This window comes from Geotrypetes seraphini, chromosome 7 (assembly GCF_902459505.1).
Source record: "Geotrypetes seraphini chromosome 7, aGeoSer1.1, whole genome shotgun sequence".
Taxonomy (NCBI): domain Eukaryota; kingdom Metazoa; phylum Chordata; class Amphibia; order Gymnophiona; family Dermophiidae; genus Geotrypetes; species Geotrypetes seraphini.
Window position 1 is genome coordinate 172,679,361 of NC_047090.1, and position 23,661 is coordinate 172,703,021.

Sequence of the window (23,661 nt, forward strand, 5' to 3'; positions counted from 1 at the left end):
CATGTAGAAATAAGCATGGGAAATAATACCTTGGCATTATTTAATGTGTATGCCCCTAATTTGAACCAAAATAAAATTTCAAAACATTACAATTGTTGCTCCCACTGGCTGCTTCTAATTTAGTAGTGGCTGGAGACTTTAATGCTGTTTTGGATCCCTGGATGGATAAAAAACCTAGCAAATATCTGAAATCATTAGGACTAGATAATTTGGTTCAATCTTATGATTTGAAAGATATATATAGGGCGGATACTTCATTTTAATGACCTGGAATTTTCTTTTTGTTCACATGTCCATAAATCTTTTTCAAGAATAGATTATATTTTTGTCTCAAATCAATTAGTCCAGCAAGTGACACAAGCCTCCATAGATCCGATCATTTTGTCTGATCATGGTGATGTGTGGATTGAATTTAAATCTACTGAACAAGATAATAGTAGATCTGTATGGAGATTCGATAATACATTGATTGCGGATTCAATCTTTCTTGAAGAATTTCAAGCAAAAATGATTGAATTTTTTCAATTTAATTCCTCAGAGGATATTAGTATAGAAATATTATGGGATGCATTTAAGGCCACCATGAGAGGTAATATTATCTCATATTCTGCATATATTAGAAAGCAACTTAAAAAACAATTTTCTAATTTGGAAAAAGAAATTAAGAATTTGAAATCTAAATTAATTGAGAAGTGGGAGCAGCATACTACGCAAGCTCTATTAAAAGCGAAAGGTAAATATAATGAGATTTCTTCAAAATTGGCAAGAAAAGATTTGTTTTATCAGCAAACTCTGTATTATGGAAACTCAAATAAGGCGGGAAGATTATTGGCGAATTACCTTAAGGCAAAGAAAATAAGAACAAAAATTAATAAAAATATTGGACTTAAAAGATGAGAAAGGGAATACACATACACAAATTGGAAATATTTTAAGTCAATTTCTAAAATTTTATAAAAGTTTATATTCTTTTGAGCCTTATGACAATAGGGAAAAAGATGGATTAGATTTTTTGAAATTAATTAATAGACCGAATATCCCCAAGCATATAAAGAGGAGTTTAGAAGAGCCTATATCACTAAAACAGTTAGAAACAGCGTTGAAGTCTCTTAGAGTTGGATCCACTCCAGGTGGTGATGGTTTTACGGTAGAATTTTATAAATTATTTCAAAATACCCTCTTACCTCATTTATTAAATTTATATCAGACTCAACTAACTCAGGGTTGTATCATAGGTACTATGGCAGAATCTTTAACTATAGTTTTGCCGAAGCCAAATAAAGATCCTACTTTGGTTTCAAATTACAGGCCTATTTCACTAATTAATGTAGATGGGAAACTTTTAGTTAAGACATTAGCTTTGCGTTTAGCTAAGGCTCTCCCTTTTATTATTGATATGCACCAAACTGGATTCGTTGCTAAAAGACATTCATCTAATAACACCAGATTGGCTTTTCACATGTTAAATTTAACAAAAGCCATGAAAGATCTGGCTTTTTCTGTGTCCCCAGGTTCAGGAAAGGGTGCAAAAAAAATCGAACCAAAAACCCGGCGTGGATAACAAATGCGGTGAGAAAGGCGATAAGGGACAAGAAAACATCATTTAGAAAATGGAAAAAGGACCAAACAAAGGACAACCAGAAGGAACACAAAAGGCACCAAAAGGACTGTCACCGAGAGGTTAGGAAAGCAAAAAGAGAATATGAGGAGAGGCTGGCGGGGGAAGCAAGAAACTTCAAACCATTCTTCAGGTATGTGAAGGGGAAACAACCAGCCAGGGAGGAGGTGGGACCGTTAGACGATGGAGACAGGAAGGGAGTAGTAAAGGAGGAAAAAGAGATAGCTGACAGGTTAAACAAGTTCTTCTCGTCAGTCTTCACGAGAGAGGACACATCCAATATCCCAGAACCCGAGGAGCACATAAACGGAGACCCTGACGAGAAGCTAGTCCAACTAGAGGTAAACAAAGAGGATATTCTCAGAAAGATAGACAGACTGAAGAGCAACAAATCACCAGGTCCGGACGCATCCACCCAAGGGTATTAAAAGAACTGAGAAACGAAATAGCGGATACACTAAGCCAAATATGTAACCTATCCTTAAAAACTGGGGAGATCCCAGAAGACTGGAAAATAGCCAATGTCCTGCTCATCTTTAAGAAGGGATCAAGAGGTGACCCGGGAAACTACAGGCCGGTGAGCTCGACCTCGGTTCCGGGAAAGATGATGGAAGCACTAGTCAAGGACGCAATCTGCGAATACATAGAAGGCAATGGACAACTGAAGGCGAGCCAGCACGGCTTCTGCAAGGAAAGGTCATGCCTCACGAACTTACTGTATTTCTTTGAAGGAATAAACAACCAGGTGGATAAAGGGGAATCCATAGACATCATTTACCTTGACTTCCAAAAAGCCTTCGATAAGGTACCCCACGAAAGACTACTTAAGAAGCTGTGGAGCCACGGGGTGCAGGGGGATATCCACCGATGGATCAAACACTGGCTGGCAGGCAGGAAGCAGAGGGTTGGAATAAAGGGCCATTACTCAGACTGGCAATGGGTCACGAGTGGAGTTCCACAGGGGTCGGTGCTGGGACCAATCCTGTTCAATATATTCATCAATGACCTGGAGACGGGGACGGCATGTGAGGTTATTAAATTTGCTGATGACACCAAGCTTTGCAGCAGGGTTAGAAACGCGGAAGACTGTGAGGTCCTGCAAAGAGACCTAACAAGACTGGAAGAGTGGGCAAAAAAATGGCAAATGAGTTTTAATATAGAGAAATGTAAGGTCATGCATGTAGGGAAGAAGAACCCGATGTTCAGCTACAAAATGGGGGGATCACTGCTAGGGGTAAGCAACCTTGAAAGAGACCTGGGGGTGATGGTGGACACAACATTGAAAGCATCAACTCAGTGCGCAACGGCCTCAAAGAAAGCGAACAGAATGTTGGGTATCATTAAAAAGGGTATCACGACCAGGACGAAGGAAGTCATAATGCCGCTGTATCGTGCAATGGTGCGCCCACATCTGGAGTACTGTGTCCAGTACTGGTCGCCGTACCTCAAGAAGGACATGGCGGTACTCGAGGGGGTCCAGAGGAGAGCAACTAAAATGATAAAAGGTATGGAAAACTTTTCGTATGCTGACAGGTTGAAGATGCTGGGGCTCTTCTCCCTGGAAAAGCGGAGACTTAGAGGAGACATGATAGAAACCTTCAAAATCCTGAGGGGCATAGAGAAAGTGGACAGGGACAGATTTTTCAGACTGTGGGGAACCACTAACACAAGGGGTCACTCGGAGAAATTGAACAAATGCTAGGAGGTTCTTTTTTACCCAGAGGGTGGTGGACACATGAACGCGCTTCCGGAGGTTGTGATAGCCCAGAGCACATTGCAGGGTTTCAAGGAAGGTTTAGACAAGTTCCTAAAAGAAAAGGGGATTGAGGGGTACAGATAAAAAAAAAAAAAGAGGTAGGTTACAGAAATGGACAGGAACCACATTACAGGTCATAGACCTGATGGGCCACCGCGAGAGCGGACCGCTGGACGCGATGGACCAATGGTCTGACCCAGTGGTGGCAACTTCTTATGTTCTTATGAAATGGTTAATTGTTGTTTAAAATATTGCTCTGGCCTACATAGCTGAAAACAGTGTACAATCTATTGACCTCATCTGCCTAAAATGTATGTCCCTACCTTACCACATTGTAAGCTAAATAGATAAGAGTTTGAGCCATGATGTACCCTGCCCTTCTGTACATTTAACTGTAAGAGTTAGATAAGTGTCCTGCTAGTGACCTGCTAGTGTGAGCTTAGAACCAATGAATGTTAAGAAAAGTAACACGTGAAAAGCTTTTTCTAGAATTCAGTTGTATAGCCAGAAAAATGAATAAATATCTCTGTAACTTCCTGGTTTCGGCACTTCTGAGCCAGCTTGGAGCTCAGGGGTCCAGCATGCATTCTGTAATAAATCTCTTGTACTTTCTTCACGCCTCTGACTTTGTGTGTCCAAGTGACCTTTCAAAACTATATGGTTAAACTCCAAGATTCAAATTGGCGGATTTAAGGTCATCTGGAAGCATTGGATGAGAGCAGGTATTCGGATTTTAGCTGATGTTATTTCAAATGGTAAACTGTTTGATTTTTCACAGCTGCAACATAAATATGGTCTTAATAAATCACAAAGCTTTAAATGGTTGCAGCTGAAGCACGCCATTCAGGTAGGGTTCCCTGAATGGAAAAATCTTAACATGCAATATAGTTTGGAATTTTTATGCTTTCAGGTGGACTTCTTGGGACACCAGGCCGCACAGTGGTATAAATTGATAAACAAATTTGTAAATAAAAAGCCTAAAACTAGATTTAGGGGGGGTCACGTGATGGCGGGTTCCTGAGCGGACGTCCGTGCACAGAGCTCCGCTCCGACTTCCCGGTTTCTCCCCCCTAATCGCCGCCCATGTCGGGTGAAACTTTAATTTTTTAAACGCCAGTGCAGGCGCTAGTGCAGGGGCACATTGTTGCGGTTTGGAGAGGCGCAGAACGCAGTTTTGGCCGCAGGGCATGCCGCCGAAAGTTTCTCGGCCGGCGAAGCAGTGTGGGAGCCCAGCGTGCAAGATGGCTGGCACGCAAACCGACGTCCCGACGGATCGATTCGACAATGTGCTGCAGATGTCCATGAGGCATTTGTCACAGTTGCTAGATGACAAACTAGCTAAACTGAATGCCTCTATGGATGAACTGAAGGACACCTTGGCGGGACAAGCTGCTCAGCTGCAGCACGTGGAGCAGAGGATGTTGGCCCAGGAGGATCGTGCTGGGGTAGCAGACGGGAGGCTAGACCTGCTGGAAACTCGAGTTGGTCAGCTCATGGAGAAAGTTGAAGATCAGGAAAATAGAGCCCGACGGAAGAATCTCCGGATCATCGGAATTCCAGAGTCTGTTAAGGACCCTGAGCTCCTCCATATTGTGGAGAAGTGGCTGCCGAAGGAGTTGGGCCTCCTGGAACATGCGGGCCCAGTGGTGGTGGAACGAGTCCACCGGGTGGGACAGCGACGAGAGCACGAGAGCGCTGGTAGACCGAGAGCTGTGCTGGCCCGCTTTCATAATTATGCTATCAAAGCCCGTCTGCTTGAGCTATTTAAGAAGTCCCGGCGGCTGGAATATGAGGGTGCCAAGATTTTGATCTTCCAAGATTCCTCTATTAAGGTGGCTGAACAGCGCAGAACCTTCATACCATATTGTTCGCAGCTGGTCGCAAGGGGAATAAAATTTGCTTTCTTATATCCAGCTAAGGTGCGCCTGACCCATGAAAACTGGGTCTGATTGATGTCTGGCGCACACTGCATCCTACTGAATCTGATTTCACTTTTCACTCTCTAGTGCATGATGTTCACAGTCGTTTGGACTACCTGTTGGTGGCTCCTTCTCTGCTGGCGGGTATTCCACGAGTGGTGATTGAAGACGGGGTTTTGTCAGATCACCACTTGGTTTGGCTGGAGCTCATTGATAGGCCGGGGCCCCAGGGGTCGACTACCAGTTGGCGTATGAATCCCACATTATATGAAGATGATGAGTTTAAGGATTTTCTGGAACAACAATGGGATTTCTTTGTAAACGACAACCCTGCTTCTGATGTATCAGAGGTGGTGTTTTGGGAGGCGAGCAAGGCGGTCTTGCGGGGTAAAATTATAGAGTACACTGCCCGCAAGCGCAGAGCCCAAGATAAGACACTGTTGGACGTTAACACAACGTTTGGCCGCGCTGCGTGGGAGTTTACATGCTCCGGGTGCCACGGCAGCTCGATCTCAATATTTTGACCTACGTAGGCAAATTAATGACTTACTGGCGGAAAGAGCCCTCAGAGATATCAGATTGTATAAATATCGCCTCCACCGCTGGGGTAACAAAGCGGGGAAACTGCTTGCATCCTTGGCTACCTCCAGGGCTCCGAAGCAAATAATTTCAAAGATTCGGGCGTCTGATGGTAGAGAGATAACTGCCCAAGCTGGGATACAGCAGAGTTTTGTTAACTACTATAGGGCTCTATATGATAAGGGGACCTGTGACACAGAACAGAGGACGACTTTCTTTAAGGACCTACAGCTTCCGTCCCTGGGACATGAGCAGCGGGAGGTGTTAAATGCCCCGGTGCAAGGGTTGGAGATCCAACAAGCTATTCGGGCCTTAAAATTGGCTAAAGCCCCTGGGCCTGACGGACTGGGTTCTGAATATTATAAGTTATTGGGGATACGAGTGGTGGGCCCCTTTCAAGCCCTGTGTGGGGCTCTTAGTAGAGGTGAGCTGCCTCCGCATAGACTAACTCACGCTAATATTGTGGTTCTACCGAAACCGGGTCGACCAGAAGATCAACTGGGATCCTATAGACCTATTTCTCTGCTCAATCAAGATATCAAGTTGTTTGCTGCTATTATGGCGGCTCGCCTGGGTCGGGTTTTGCCCAATTTAATTCATTCGGACCAGGCAGGTTTTGTGCCGGGCCGCTATTCATCTGCTAATGTGCTGAGGGCGCTTTCGGAGCTTCAGAATCCTGAACTTGTTGGGCAACACCCGGGACAGAAGAATGCCCTTATAGTCAGTCTGGACGCGGAAAAAGCGTTCGATAAAGTGCTATGGGATTATCTTTTTTGGGTTCTTCCTCAGTTCGGCATTATGGGGAGCTTTCTGACTGGGATTCGATCATTATACGCTCATCCTACGGCCCAAATTCTGATTAACGGGGAGCTTACCTCTTCTTTTGAACTCGAGAGGGGGACGCGTCAGGGCTGTCCCCTCTCTCCGATGCTTTTTGTCTTGGCTCTGGAGCCTCTTGCGGCTAAGCTCCGTCAGAGCCCCGACTTGCGTGGTATTCGGTTGGGTTCCCAAGAATTTAAAATTAATTTGTTTGCGGATGACATGCTCATCTTTCTGGGAGATGCTGAAGAGGGGGTTCCTCGTTTAATTGATCTTATATGGATGTTTGGAGCCTTTTCTGGGTTGCGAATTAACTTTGATAAGTCAGAGGCTCTGGCGGTCCGCCCCCCGTGTGTTTTGCAGCATGATCCTTTCTTTCCGTTGCAATGGTCTAAGGATACGCTCAAATATCTGGGAATATTTCTGCATGCAGATCCGGGGGTGGTATATCGGAAGAATGTACTTGATAAATTAGATGCAGTCCGAGCTCTCTGTAGGAGATGGATGGAGTTTCCCCTCTCGCCCCTGGGACGCGTTGCCCTTATTAAAATGGTCCTCTTGCCGAAACTCCTGTATCCACTACAAATGGTGCCCCTTTGGGTTAAACAGAAGGATGTGCAGGCTTATTGGGGGGGTCGTTTCGTCCTTTGTATGGCGCTCCCGCCGGGTGAAAATTGGCTATAACAAACTGATTAGGGGGCGAGAACACGGTGGTGTGAACTTGCCCGATTTGCGTCTTTACAATGTGGCTGCTTTGTTGAGATGGGTGCATGAATTATATACGGGAGTTGCCAGGTTTGCCCCGGTTGGATTCTGGCACATTTTGTCAGCTCCGGTGTCAGTTTTTAACCTCCTGTGGCATGGGGCGGGACCCTGCCCTTCTATGCTTCGACCCTTACAAATGGCCTGGAGCTGGTGGCGGTCTTCCTTGGGGGGCGCGGTGGGTCCTTCGCCTTTTACGGAACTGGTGGGTAATCCTAAGTTTCCTGCTGGTTCGTTGCATGCATTTTTTGCCTCAGTTCGGACGTCTGGGTGTCGCTTTGTGGGGCAGGTGGTTGAAGTGGGGTCAGGATCGGTTCCCTCTTTTTTGGCATGTCGGGACCGCTGGGCTTGGACCGCAGGGTCTATGTTTGCATACCTGCAGATGCGTAGTTATTGTTTGGATCTGCATGGGAGTTGATATGTTGTGGATTTATTCATGTTTGTTCATTCTCTGCCTGCACCTTTGATTATTGTACATGATGTCCCTATTGTATGGTCATACTCTGTATATTCTCGTATGCATTGATCCTTTAATAAACATATTTTCAAAAAAAAAAACTAGATTTAGGGATATTTGGAGCATTGAGATTAAGCATCAAATTTCTGCATCTCAATGACCACGAATTTGGTCTTGGAAGATGAGATGTACAGTGTCCGCATCTATGAGACAAACTTGTTTTTTTCTTTTGCATAAAGCATTTTGGACCCCAGTTAGATTACAAAAGTTAAATAGCTCTAAGTCTAATAGATGTTGGCATTGTAATCTTGAGTTAGGGATGCTAGATCATTTGTTATACTATTGTCCCTTTATCTTGACCTTTTGGAAATCAATTTGGACCCAAATAAATTGTTTATTGGAGAATCCTGTGGCTTTATCGTATGATACAATTTTATTTGGTATGTCAATGAGAACAAAGAGCCAAATTTCATCAAACAATAAAGCACAGTTACTTACCATAACAGGTGTTATCCAGGGACAGCAGACAGATATTCTCTACATGTGGCTCCAATAAACTTCAGGGACTGAGAAGGACACAACTGGGACTTTGGAAAGTTGACTTCGAAGCCCAGATGCTGAAGGAAGATAATAGTCTGACGGATCGCTGAAATAACCCCCTTCCTCGACGGGGCTTTGATAAGCCAGTCGTCGAGGTATGGGAAAACCTGAAGTCCCCGCGACCGCAAGGCTGCTGCCACCACCATGAGGCACTTCGTGAAGACCCTTGGGGACGAAGCAAGTCCGAACGGAAGGACCCGATATTGTAGATGAAGTTCTTCCACCTGAAAACGAAGGAACCTTCGGGAGGCCGGATGGATCGGAACATGAGTGTAGGCCTCCTTCAGGTCGAGGGAACACAACCAGTCCCCCTCGTCCATCAAAGGATACAAAGTGGGAAGAAAGAGCATACGGAACCGCTCCCTGACCAAGAACTTCTTCAGCTTCTGGAGATCCAAGATAGGGCGGAGGTCCCCGGTCTTTTTGGGAACCAGAAAGTACCGGGAGTAAAACCCGGAGCCCCGCTGACAAAGGGGAACCTCCTCCACTGCCCGAAGGTGAAGGAGGGTCTGAGCCTCCTGGAGAAGCAAGGGGAGCTGCGCCCTGTTGGAAAGAGACTCTCCTGGGGGCTTGTCCAGTGGCAAGGTCCGGAAGTTCAGGGAATACCCCTCCCTGACGACGGAGAGGACCCAAGTGTCTGCAGTGATCAACGCCCAGCGGTGAGAGAAGGCGCAGAGATGGACCCCGATAGGAAGAGGGGAAGGGCCAAGGAGGTCAGCCCCCTCCCGCCAGGACAGTCAAAAGGACGGCGCCGGTTTGGCAGCTGCAGGGGTCTGAGGCTTAGGAGGCGCCCTCTGCTGCTGTGGGCGCTGAGGAGGCGGCCTAGAAAACGCCGGCGTTGATTTCTGTGGATAGCACCAGGGAGGCAACCTATAAGAATTGGGCAGAGCGGGCTTCGCCTTGGCCCAGACCAAGGAGGCAAAGGAGCGCTCATGTTCAGAGAGGCGTTTGGTGGCGGCCTCGATGGAATCATCGAACAGCTCGTTAACCAAGCACGGAAGATTCGCCAACCGGCCCTGCAGGTTCGGGTCCATATCTACTATGCGGAGCCACGCTAAGCGACGCATGGCCACCGCAAAGGCAGAGACCCTGGAAGAAAGTTCAAAGGCATCATAAGAGGCCTGAAACATATAAAGCCGAATCTGCGAAAGAATATCCACAAGAGGCGAAACTCGGCATGGCGATGGACCGGCAAATCATCCTGGAAAGACGGCAGAGACTTAATGCACTGCTTCAAATAGGACGTGAAAGTAAAGTTATAGTTCAAGACCCTGTAAGCCATCATGGAATTTTGGTACAGGCGTCTGCCAAACTTATCCATAGTCCGGCCTTCCCGGCCCGGCGCGACCGCCGCGTAGACCTTGGAAGGGTGAGACTTCTTGAGGGAAGACTCCACCAACAAAGACTGGTGGGACAGCTGAGCCTTCTCAAACCCCTTACAGGAGACCGTCCGGTACCGAGACTCCATTTTAGATGGAATGGTCGGGATAGCATAAGGAGTCTCCAAATTTTGAAAAAAAAGTCTGTTGCAACACCGGATTCAGGGGGAGCTGCAAGGACTCCTTAGGAGGATGGGGAAGTTCCATCTCCTCCAGATATTCCTTGGTACACCTGGAATCAGACTGGAGGTCCAAATGCAATGCCTTCCCCATGTCCTGCACAAATCTGGTGAAGGAAGAAGGTCGGCTCTCAGACTGCCCCTTAAGGGGGGAGGCCGAGCGAGACTGCAAGGCAGCAGAAAAGGAGGGGGAAGCCTCCCTGGAGTACTGCGCCGGCACATCAGTGTCAACAAGCATGGACACCTCGCTAAAAGAACGGGGGGGAAGTCGACGACAGCTTGCATTTAGAGGTCCCCGGAGGACAGGACCCCAGGGTCCGGGGCGCCAAGGCCCGATGAAGTCGCCCCGGAGAGCCCCGGGACGAAAATAAGCGTCGGGAAAAAGAGGCAGAACTACCCCGACACCAGGGCCTCATGGTGTGAAACCCGAGCCTGCACGGGAGACCGCCGCAGATTCAGGTCGGACAAAGTCAGTTCCGAGGGCTTGAGGGACCCAGTAGTGCGAGGGCCCGGCGACCTACCCCGCCTCTGGGAAGAATCCCTTGGGTTCTTCGTAGGCCTCCGGTACTAAGGAGAAAGACGCTTCGACCGGTGCCGCAACCAGTGGGAGAAGCATGCCTCGAAGGAAGAGGAGAGGAATTAGTCGAGGACATGCGCCAAGACGGACGCACCTTGCCTCGAGAAACCTCGGGGCGACGCTCAGACTGGTTCGCAATGAGCGAGGTCGAGGTCAGGGAAAGCTGGGCCAAAGCAGAGGAGATGATTTCCTTCAGAATATCCTCAAACATGGGCACTGAGACCAAGTTGGAACCGACAGGTGCCGCACTGCACTCCACCGAGGGCGACCTCGAGGAAGAGTATTCCCGTATGGTGGAGGCATGCTTAGAGATCTTAGAAGGTGGTCTCGTCGAGGCCGGCGGGACTACACTCACCACCTGGATGGTCAGAGACTCCAAGGGTGGCTTCTTCTGCAATTGAACCGAACCTGAGAAACTGGAACAAATTCATCATTGGCTGGACAAAAACAGGTTGGCTCTCAATATTAAAAAAACTAACATCATGCTATTTCCTTGGAAGGAAAACTTTTCCTTAGTTACTCCTATTATGATTCAAAATATTCCTCTTCAATTAGTTAAAAATACTAAAATTCTAGGAGTAATTTTTGATAACAAACTAAATTATCATGATCATATTAGTAGTATTGTTAAAACCACCTTCTATAGATTGCGGAAAATTCGATCCATTTCTAAATTCCTCTGTCCTAGAGCACTTAATATTCTTATTCACTCTCTGGTGATGTCTAAAATCGATTATTGCAACTCATTATTTACAGGAATTACGTTACAAGAAATTAAACGTTTACAAATTATTCAAAATGCTTCCATTAAATTAATAACAAAATCTAAAAAATTCGACCATGTGACACCACTCCTTAAAAAGGCTCATTGGCTTCCTGTCATACACAGAATTACACACAAATTATGTACTATTATCTTTAAAACATTAGAAAATAAAACTCCAGCATTTTTATTCAGACTACTTATCCCATATTCTGTTAAAAGAACTTTAAGATCTAGTGAACGGAATCTCTTATCAATTCCTACTTTGAAAGTAATAGGCACAAGAAGACAATATATCTTTTCATGTACAGCCCCCCAGATCTGGAATGCGCTTCCTATGTTTTTACGGGAGGAGAAAGTGTTCGGGAAATTTAAATGCGAATTAAAAACCTTTCTGTTCAAGGATGCATTTGCAAATTAAGTAAAATTTTTTATACAGTGTTATTTTAGTAAATTATTTTTCAGCCAATTTTAACTTCCTTATGTGTTTTCCCTTTATGTTCTTTCTTTACTATAAAAAATGGAGTTCTTTCCCTTTTTACCCTTTTTTTTTTTTTTTTTTTTTTTACGTTATAATTGAGAAATTGTATGTAATGTTTTTGTTTCCCTTCATTTATATTTTATTGTACATCGCTTAGAAGTTTGATTAAGCGATTCAACAAGCAACCTAATAAACTTGAAACTTGAAACTTGAACCTGAAAGAGGAAGAGGAGACTTACCCGAAGCCGAGGTATTCAAGGTTGGGGTCGAGACTGGGGCCGAAGTGAGGTCAGCCTCCATGGCAAAGAGCTCCACAATTCTGGCCTGCCGCCATCGAAGAGCCCGAGGCTGAAGGGTAGCGCAACGAGGGCAAGAGACCGTAGGGTGATCAGCACCCAGGCACAAGATACACCAGCGATGTTCGTCTGTGATGGAAATTACCCGACCGCACTGCGTGCACTTCTTAAACCCGGTAAGAGGCCAGGACATAAGGTAAAAGAAAGGCCGTGGCCACCTGAGGCCAGGTGGCCAAGGCGAATCGGGATCCCCCGGTCACCAAATCGAAAAAGAAAAAAACACACGAGTGAAGAAAAAAGTACGAAATACCGCACGACTCCTGAAGTGAAAATAAAGAAGCCACGGTGCAAGAAAGGCACTTAGAACGCAGAGAAGAGAGACAGGGCTTTCTGGCTCCGCGGAAAACTAAGAACTGAAGACCACAAGGAGGAGACGCGCCCTCTAATGCGGGAAGGCACACGCATGCGTGGTGCAGCACTAGCAAACTTTGAGATCTTCAATCAAGTTTGCTTGAAAAGCTGTCCGCGACGGGGCTCCATGGATGATGTCACCCACATGTAGAGAATATGCTGCCTGCTTGTCCTGGGATAACATGCATGCGCGAGTGCCTTCCAGCCCAGCGTAGGGTGTGTCTCCTCAGTTCAGATAGCTAGCAGAGAAGCCAAACAGGGGAGGTGGGTGGGTTGTGAGAATAGCTGCCTGCTGTCCCTGGATAACACCTGTTACGGTAAGTAACTGTGCTTTATTCCAGGACAAAGCAGGCAGCCTATTCTCACATATGGGTGACCTCCAAGCTAACCAAAATGGGATGGTAGAAGTGTTGGCAATTTAAGAGAATAAATTTTGTAATACTGTTTGGCCAAACTGTCCATCCTGTCTGGAGAAAGTATCTAGACAATAGTGAGAAGTGAAAGTATGAACCGAGGGCCAAATTTCCTCAATAGGAGTAGATCTGAGGATAGCTACTAAAGCTGCCATTGCTCTAACTTTGTGGGCTGTGACTCTACTGTGTAGGGGTAATCCAGCCTGGGCATAGCAGAAGGAGATACAAGCAGCCATCCAGTTGGAGATGGAAAGCTTAGAGATAGGATGACCCAACTTATTGGGATCGAAGGAGACAAAAAGTTGAGGAGCATTTCTGTGTGATTTGGTGCGTTCCAAATAGAAAGCCAAAGTACATTTACAGTCCAAAGTATGAAGAGCTATTTTCCCAGGATGAGAATGAGGCTTTGGAAAGAAGACTGGAAGAACAATGGATTGGTTGAGATGAAATTCCGAGACCACTTTAGGGAGGAATTTAGGATGAGTGCGAAGGACCACCTTGTCATGATGAAATACCGTGAAAGATGAATCATCAACTAAAGCTTGCAGCTCACTGACTCGTCGAGCAGAAGTGAGGGCAATGAGAAACACCACTTTCCAAGTGAGATACTTCAGATGAGCCTTGTCAATTGGTTCAAATGGGGGCTTCATCAATTGAGCAAGGACAACATTGAGGTACCAAACCACAGGAGGCGGTTTGAGAGGAGGTATGACATTGAAAAGTCATTTCATGAATCTGGAAACCACTGGATGAGCAGAGAGGGGTTTCCCTTTGATAAGCTGATGAAAAACTGCAATTGCACTGAGATGGACTCGCATTGATGTAGACTTGAAGCCAGAAGTCGACAAGTGCAAAAGATAATCCAAAGCAGAAGATAAGGAGGAATGTTGGGGCTCCTTATCATAAGAAAAACACCACGTACAAAATCTAGTCCATTTTTGGTGATAGCATTGTCTAGTGGTAGGTTTCCTAGAAGCCTCCAAAATGTCTCTGACAGGTTGAGAAAACTGCAGAGGAGTCAAGTTGAGAGGTACCAAGCTGTCAGGTGTAGAGACTGCAGGTTGGGATAAAGAAGATCCCTGACTCTGTGTAAGCAGAGATGGAAAAACTGGTAGAAGGTATGGCTCCCTGCTGCTGAGTTGAAGTAGAAGGGAGTACCAAGGTTGTCTCGGCCACCGAGGAGCAATCAGAATCATGGTGGCATGAAGGCATAGAGGAAGAGATTCGTCCATTCCAGGAGAAAAGCATCTGCCTTGAGGCGATGAAGAGAGTATATCCAGGAACAGAACTCAGGCAGTTTGTAGTTGTGGGGTGCTGCAAAGAGGTCTATCTGAGGTGTTCCCCACTGTGAAAAAATGTGATGCAGAGGTGAGGACTGGAGTGTCCATTCGTAAGGTTGCAGAAGACGACTCAAGTTGTCTGCCAAGCAATTTTTCGCTACTTGGATATAGACAGTTTTGAGGAAGGTGTAGTGGCAGATTGCCCAGTCCCAAACATTCAAAGCTTCTTGACAAAGGGAGGTAGATCCCATCCCTCCCTGTTTGTTGACATAATACATGGTGACTTGGTTGTCCGTCCGAATGAGGACTACCTGGTCGTGAAGAAGATGTTGGAAAGCGTTGAGAGCCTTGAGGATCGCTCTGAGTTCCAATAGATTGATATGACACCTTGGGTATGGAGACCAGTGGCCTTGGGTATGGAGACCATCGAGATGAGCGCCCCAAAGCATAGGTCGAGGAATCTGTCATGAGGACCTTCTGATGGGGGGTGTTTGAAAAAGCAAGCCTCTGGAGAGATTGGAAGAGAGCATCCACCAACGGAGAGACTGTTTCAATGAAGGAGTGACTGTTATGTGTCGAGAAAGTGGGTCGCAAACCTGCGTCCATTGAGATGCCAGGGTCCACTGAGGAATTCTGAGGTGAAGTCTGGCAAAAGGAGTCACGTATACTGTGGAGGCCATGTGACCCAGAAGTACCATCATGTGTCTCGCTGAGATGGAAGAGCGGGAAGACACTGTATGACAGAGTTGAAGAAGAGCTTCCAGACGTTGTTGTGGAAGGAATTCTCTGAGTTGGACAGTATCCAGAACAGCTCCGATGAATTGTAGATGCTGTGAGGGCTGATGATGGGATTTGGGAAAGTTGATTTCGAATCCCAAACTTTGTAGGAACCAGGTAGTCCGTTGGGTCGCTACAATAACCCCGAGATGTTGAATCTTTGATGAGCCAGTCGTCGAGGTTCCTTAGAGCTGCTGCTACCACAACCAGGCACTTGGTGAACACTCTGGGAGAGGAAGCCAGACTGAAGGGCAGCACTCTGGGAGAGGAAGCCAGACTGAAGGGCAGCACTCTGTATTGATAATGCAGATTCCGCACCCGAAATCTGAGGTATTGACGGGAGGCCGGATGAATGGGGATATGAGTGTAGGCCTCCTTGAGATCCAGAGAGCATAACCAGTCGTTCTGCTCGAGAAGGAGATAAAGGGATGCCAGGGATAACATTCAAAATTTTTCTTTGACCAAAAATTTGTTGAGAGCCCTGAGATCCAGAATGGGCCGCAGATCGCTCGTCTTCTTCTGAACAAGGAAGTAACGGGAGTAAAATCCCCTGTTCTGCTGGTCCAGAGGAACTGGTTCGATGGCATGGAGACGAAGTAGAGATTGAGTTTCCTGAAGAAGAAGGGCGGTCTGGGAAGGATACTCTTTTGGAGGAAGCTCTGGTGGAACCTGAATGAAATGAAGAGAGTATCCTTCCCTGATGATGGTAAGTACCCAGAGGTCGGATGTAATTGACATCCATCGGTGGTAAAAAAGATGGAGACAACCTCCTATAGAGGGAAAAAAAGGCAGTGTCAGAATGGTGAAGGCTATGCTCTGTTTTAAACAGTCAAAAACGCTGAGTAGCCTTAGGTGCAGCAGAAGGTTGAGGTTTTTGTTGCTTCTGGGGCTGCTGTTTCTTAAGAGGAGGGCGATTGTAAGGAGCCGTCCTCGGAGCAAAACGCCATTGATAGCTAGGAGCAGGGCATGTAGGTTTGGCAGGATCTGGCTTTGGCTTAGGTCTGACAATAGAAGCAAAGGATTTTTCATGTTCAGACAATTTCTTGGTGGCTGCCTCGATAGATTCATCAAAGAGGTCATTGCCCACACAAGGAATATTAGCTAAGCGATCCTGAAGATTAGGGTCCATGTCAATGGTAAGAAGCCAGGCAAGGCGACGCATTGCTACAGAGCGAGCAGACAACTCGAAGGCATCATAAGATGAATGGAGAAGATGTAATCGGAGTTGTGATAAAGAAGCAAGGACTTCTTTAAATTCAAAGTGCTTTTGAGTATCCAAATAAGTCAAGAATTTTGGTAATAGAGAAATGAGGAACTCAAAATAAGTAATTAAATGAAAATTATAATTGAGGACTTTAGAGGACATCATGGCATTTTGATAGATGCGACTTCCGAATCTGTCCATAGTTTTCCCTTCCCTTCCAGGAGGAACAGTGGCATAAACCTTGGAAGGATGGGACCTCTTCAAGGAGGACTCAACTAGCAGGGACTGATGAGATAACTGTGAGTTATCAAACCCTTTGCGATGTACAGTTTTATACATAGAGTCCAATTTGCCTGGAACAGCCGGTATGGTATAAGGGGTCTCCAGGCATCGACTAAAAGTCTGAGACAAAAGCTTGTGAAGAGGAAGCTTAAGTGACTCTACCGGAGATTAGAAACATAGAAAGATGACGGCAGATAAGGGCTACAGCCCATCAAGTCTGCCCACACTATTGACCCACCCTTTTAAGTCTACTGACCCCCTTAAGTATAATTGTAATTATACTGTCACTCTACTGACCCACTCTTTCAAGTCTATACCCTAGTGACCCTATTCCTTGGCATGACCCTCTTAGGGATCCCACATAGATATCCCATTTATTCTTGAAGTCTGGGATGCTGCGTGCCTCGATCACCTGCACTGGAAGCTTGTTCCAATGCTCAATCACTCTCTCCATGAAGAAGTACTTCCTGGCGTCTCCACGAAACTTCCCTCCCCTGAGTTTGAGCGGATGTCCTCTTGTGGTCGAGGGTCCCTTGAGAAGAAAGATATCATCTTCCACCTCGACCCATCCCGTGATGTACTTAAATGTCTCAATCATGTCTCCCCTCTGCCTACGCTCTTCGAGAGTGTAGAGCTGCAATTTGTTCAGTCTTTCTTCGTACGAGAGACCCTTTAGCCCCGAGACCATCCTGGTGGCCATCCGCTGAACCGATTCAATTCTGAGCACATCTTTACGGTAATGTGGCCTCCAGAATTGCACACAGTATTTCAGATGAGGTCTCACCATAGCTCTGTACAATGGCATTATGACTTCAGGCTTCCTGTTGACGAAGCTTCTCTTGATACAACCTATCATCTGCCGTGCTTTAGATGAAGTCTTCTCCACTTGAGTGGCAGCTTTCATGTCTGCACTGATGATTACTCCTAAGTCTCGTTCTGCCGTAGTCCTGGTTAAAGTTTCTCCATTCAAGGTGTAAGTTCTGCATGGATTTCCGTTACCGAGATGCATGACCTTACATTTCTTGACTTTGAAGCCCAGCTGCCAGATCGAGGACCAACTTTCTAAAGTATGCAGGTCATGCTCCATAGTATCCTGTAGATTGTAGCCGTTTACTATATTGCATAGTTTGGCATCATCAGCGAATAAGGTTATCTTATCTTGAAGCCCTTGAGTCAGATCCCCAATGAATATGTTGAAGAGGAGTGGGCCCAGGACTGAACCCTGCGGCACTCCGCTTGTCACCTCCAACATTTTAGAGAGGGTACCGTTAACCTCCACCCTCTGAAGTCTGCCACTAAGCCAATCTTTAACCCATGCAGTTAGAGTCTGTCCTAACCCCATCGATTCCATATTGTTCAGCAGCCTGCGGTGTGGGACGCTGTCAAAAGCCTTGCTGAAGTCTAGGTATACGACATCCAAGGACTCTCCCGAGTCCAGCCTTCTTGTTACCCAGTCAAAGAAGCTGATAAGATTGGACTGGCAGGACCTACCCTTGGTGAATCCGTGTTGACTGGGATCCCGGAGATTTCCCTCATTCAAGATCGTATCTAATTTATGCTTAATTAGTGTTTCTATGAGTTTATACACTATTGAGGTGAGACTCACCGGTCTATAGTTTGCAGCCTCAGCCTTGCAACCGTTTTTATGCAGAGGAACGACAATGGCTGTTTTCCAGTCCAACGGAACTTTCCCCGTACTTAGCGAGAGATTGAAGAGCACTGCCAACGGTTGAGCGAGATGCATGACTTCAAGGTACTCCTTAGAGTATTTGGAACCAGCATCTAATTGAAGATCCAAGTCAACAGCCATCTGACGAAGAAAAGATGAAAAAGATAGCTGATCCGCCAATGCTTTGCCTTGAGAAGGACTCGAGGACGTCGAGGCAGCCTGGGTCAAAGATGAAGCTTCGGCAGGAAAAAAGGCATCAAAAGAATATGGAGACTTGGATGAAGCAATCGAAACCGCTGCATCCTCGAGGTTCGGAAGTGGAGACCTCGAGCGAGGCTTAGTTGAAGAGGGGCGTTCTTTAGAAGAAGAACTATGCCTGGAAGTATGCCTCGATGAAGGCCTCGATCGTCGGTAAGAACGGTGCTTGGAAGCAGATCTCGAAGATTGAGGAGACTTTGCTTTGGAGACAGAAACAGCAGATGCCACCAAAGAATGGATAGGACTGGAGGCTGTAGATCGAAGCTCCAGAGGCTTGATGGAAGAACCTCGATGCACTCCCAAAGACTCTGCTCCTTGTATAGAGTGTGAGGATTCCTGCCGAGGCACTTGCAAAGATTCTGCTCCTTGCTTCACGTGCTTTGATGCCAGACCAGACTCGCAGAGACTCTGCTTCCTGCAAAGAGTGTGTAAGCTCAGACTGAGGCAAAGGAAGTGGCTCGACCTCACAGGAGTCTGCTGAATGCCCAGGCTGGATGAGAGGAAGAAGCTTCGGTCCCATATTAGTAAGGAACTGAATGAATTGCTTCTCCAACATGGTCTTTAAAGAAGCCGGCAAGGATGGATCTGCATCTGAAACTGGACCACCTGCTTTGGCTGGAGGTTCCACAGAGGCAGTGGAAATGTGCTTCGACTTAGAAGTCTTAGCCACTTTAAGCATCACCACTGGAACTTTCTGCTGAGCTATCTGACCTGAGGAAACAGGGGAAGATACAGCAGGTGTCGTTGAAGAGAGAATCGCTGCAAACGACGAAGGTCTGGTGAGGCTCGAGATGGAAGCAGTAGAAGCAGGAGGAGTCTCGGTCGAAGGTGCCTTCGAAGTTGAGGGATCGGAGGAAGAATCCATCCCGAAGAGCTTCTCCACCAAAAGATGATGACATTTAAGGGCTCGAGGTTGAAGAGTAGCACAGCGCTCACATGACTTTGGGTGATGTTCCGGCCCAAGGCACTTGAGGCACCGACGGTGTGGGTCCGTAAGGGAAATCGCACGCTGGCACTGGCTACACTTCTTGAAGCCTGTGACAGGCCGGGACATAGAAGGAAAAACAGCCGCCGCAAGATCGAAGCCCTTGGGCTGCGGCCGAGCGGTCTTCCCCGGCAGACGGACGGAAGATTGAAAAAAAATTATTATTTTTTTAAACTAGAAATAAAAGAAATAAAGCAAGAACAGCTATTAGTGAAAAAAAAAAATACAAACTGCGATTCAGAGAAGGCACAAAGTAACAAAGTTAAACACAGAGAGTCAAAGATGGACTTCTCGGCTCCGCGGAAAACTGACAACTGAGGAGACGCGCCCTATGCTGGGCGGGAAGGCTCTCGCGCATGCGCGGTCGACTCGAAACTTCGAGATTTCTTCAAGCAAGTCTGCTTGCGAGCTTCCGTATCCGGGCTCCGCTAATGACGTCACCCATATGTGAGAAAAGGCTGCCTGCTTGTCCTGGGATAATACAAATCTCGATAGCGACTACTCAAACTGTATGTGCAGGATTGGTCTACAGTCCTGGTTACATTGTTTGTAATTTCATTGTTCAGCTATCTAGAGAACCAGAGAAAAACCTGACTTTGGGAGGCAGTGTTCTGTAAGGGAATGGACATGATGCTGCTTACCTCCTCCTGACGCTTTACAAATTCAGCCCTTTTCTGCTCCAATGTTTCCATTCGCTTTTTAAACTCCTGCTGTTTAGCAAGAAGTTGAGCTGTAACATGTTCAAACTCAACCTCCTTCTTCAGAACAAGAGTTTTTTGCTTCGTGTTGGCGTCTGTCTCCAGAATCTTGCTGGCTGGCTTAAAATAAAAATGGACACATTTAGGGCCTGGTTCTATATATTATGCCTAATAAGAATCGGCACCAACTAGCACACTACTAAACACAATACTATAAAAATTACATTCACCTTATAGAATCACGCTTAGCGCCAGTGCATCACATAAGTAGTAGGAGCGCTCATTTAGGCCAAGGAAAACCTGGCCAAAAATACCTGCATCTAAGTTGTGTGGATATCAGTGCATATTCTATAAAGTTATGCATACTTATATGAATGTCCATGATCCACCCCTAACCATGCCTTTTCTGCATTCTGCACTTGAACTGATATATATCTTTTATAGAATTGTGCCAAGTTAAGCACACAACTTCCAATTAATGCCAATTAAAATCAATTGCAAATTATCAGCACTAATTAGGCCTATTAAACAATTAAGTTATGCACACAAATTGGCTGTGCGCACCGATTTGCAAGCATAAGGTGCGATATACAGAATTTGGGGGTTAGTTTATTAAAAAATAATAATGTGAAAATATACCCCATAGTCCATCCTTTGAAACCTTTAATTCCTTCACTATAGAAACACAGAAGCATAACAGCAGATAAAGATCAAATGGTCCATCTAGTCTGCTCATCTGCAGCATCTACTATTTCCTCTTCTCCCTAATAGATCCCATGTCCTGTTCCACACTTTCTTGAATTCAGACAGAGCATTTGTCTCCACCACCTCTGCCAGACTATTCCCACCCTTTCTATAGAAAAGTATTTCTTTAGATTTCTTCTAAGCCTATCACATCTTAACTCCAGAGTGAGAGGGTATGGGATAAAGTTTCCTTTCAAAATTCACTCGTTTCATGTGTATTTAAGACACTTAGGTATTTAATGTTTCTATCATATTTTCCCTCTCCCGTCTTTCCTCCAAATCCAAGACACCAAGAAACTTTTAAAATTACTAAGGAAACTCACTCTCTGCCTGGCCCAAATCTTACTTGGCCACAAAAGACTCCACCCCCCAACCAAACTGGATGAATTCTTTAGAAACAAAATCTCAATAGCCAGGAATACCTTCACCGGGACCTCAAACCACCTTGACTAGATCACACTACACCCCACAGAAAAAGAGTCCTGTGCAGACAGAACCTGGTCAGACTTTCCAGATATACAATGGTCTGACCTGAACAGACTATACAAAAAATAAAGCCATGCAGCATGCGACCTCAACCACTGCTCCCCATACCTGTTAAAAACCTCCAGAACAAAATTCCGTACTCACCTCTTGCAATGGATGAGTTGCATGCTTACAGATGGCCAATTCCCACAAGATCTCAATAAAATCATTATCACCCCTATTCTGAAAGACCCAAAGGGCATAACAGATCAGCCATCCAATTACAGACCCCCCTAGCCTCCATACCGCTACACATCAAACTAATGGAAGGCCTTGTGGCAAAACTTCTCACTGACTACCTAGAAAACCATAACATACTCCACCCCTCACAATCAGGCTTCAGGGCCAACTATAGCACAGAGACACTACTAGACTCTCTACTAGACAACATCTAAATAAAGGCAAAAAAATGCTAGTCATACAACTTGATCTCACTGCAGCATTTGACCTGGTAGACCATGATATCCTACTGCAAACAATGGAAGCAATAGGAATCACAAGTTGAGTTTACACATGGTTTCAAGGATTCCTTCAATCCAGGAGATATAGAGTTAAAACAAACAAAGAAAAATTGGATTCCTGGACCAACCCCTGTGAAGTCCCCCAAGGCTCTCCACTATCTCCAACACTCTTCAATCTCTACATAGCCACACTCGGTACTTGCTTGGACAAACTAGGCATAACTTCATACAGCTACACAAATTACATTACATTACTGATTTCTATTCCGCCTCAACCTTGCAGTTCTGGGCGGATTACAAAAGAGACATCTGGACATTTCCAGGATGATTACAAAGAGACTTCTGGACTTTTCCAGAAGAGTTACAAGAAGAAGAACATTTCCAGAGGAGTTAACAAGAAGAATGGTGTAGTATAGTTTAGGGAATGAGATACGGCAAGGAGGATTGGGCTATTCCAGTGGATATACAATTCGGGATGCTGTACAGATAGGATATAGTGCAGTTTCAGTATATATGCATTTAGGGAAGCAGTTGACAAGCTTGGGCTTTGAGGGGAAGGGTAACTGATGAAGAAGGGAGGATGGGGGAGTCACACTGAGGGGAATCCAGGTTGGAGTTATGACATCTGTATAAATTTTTTGAATAGATGGGTTTTGATTTCTTTGCGAAAAGATTTGAAATTGCTTGTTGTCATCAAGCAGGTTGGACATCACCATCCTCCTTCCTTTCAACTAACATACCTCCAACACAACAAACATACTACACATAACACTAGAAACAGTTACAAAATGGATAAAAGACCACAAACTAAAGCTGAACCAAGACAAAACTAAATTCCTACTCCTCGAAAAAACCAAAACCACAACAAACTGTGAAATAAACTCAATCACATACCCCTTGCAACCCAATCTAAAACTGCTGGGAACAGTGATAGACAAAAAGGCTGCACCATGCAACGTCGAATAAACAAAATAGTCCAGTAAGCCTTTGCAGTCATGCACAACTTAAGATAAATCCGAAAATACTTTAACAAAAAACAATTCAGACTCCTGATTCAGTCCCTGGTTCTAGGACTCAAGACTACTGTAACATCCTATACCTGTCATGCTCTGCCAACATGATAAAACAATTACAAGCAGTGTAAAATACAGCCCCTCAGAATGATACACTCGTTGAAAAAATACGACCACATTACCATTGCCTTCCAAGACTCACATTAGCTCCCTGTATAAGCACGCATACTCTACAAATTTTACTGCACGCTATTCAAAGCCCTGAATGGCAATGAACCAATCTATCTAAACAGTCATCTAACCAGGAACAACACATTCAGACCAAGGAGAACACAGACACCCTTCACTCACCCCCCAATCAAAGGCATACAACTTAAGAAAAAACGGCCTACTAGCCACCCAAGCAGCGAAACTAGACCAACACATCTCCAACCTACAGATCACAATGTCCAACTACAAAACCTTCAGGAGAGAATTAAAAACCAAGTTATTTAGGAAATTTATCAAGTCAAACTAACCTCAATAAATCCCAGGACCCTAATGCTTCTTCTAATTATCTTGTAATTTCACTTGGTATGCCCAGACAAATTATTTTGTAATCCACCTAAAACCGAAAGGTATTGGTGGACTAGAAGACACTAATGTAATATAATATTGAGATCTTTAAGTCTGTTCCCATACGCCTTATAACCTAGACCAATGACCATTTTAGTAGCCTTTCTGTGGACCAACTCCATCCATCATCTTTTTGAAAGT

General features: G+C 45.5%; 1 protein-coding gene across 1 annotated transcript in view; it reads right to left on the reverse strand.

Moving 5' to 3' along the window:
• Positions 1–23,661, reverse strand: part of CCDC197 (coiled-coil domain containing 197) — a 140,012-nt gene that overhangs the window by 91,289 nt on the left and 25,062 nt on the right. The window contains exon 3 of the mRNA XM_033952631.1: positions 20,106–20,282. Within this exon, the coding sequence (XP_033808522.1) occupies positions 20,106–20,282 (177 nt within the window). The remainder of the gene's footprint in view (positions 1–20,105; positions 20,283–23,661) is intronic.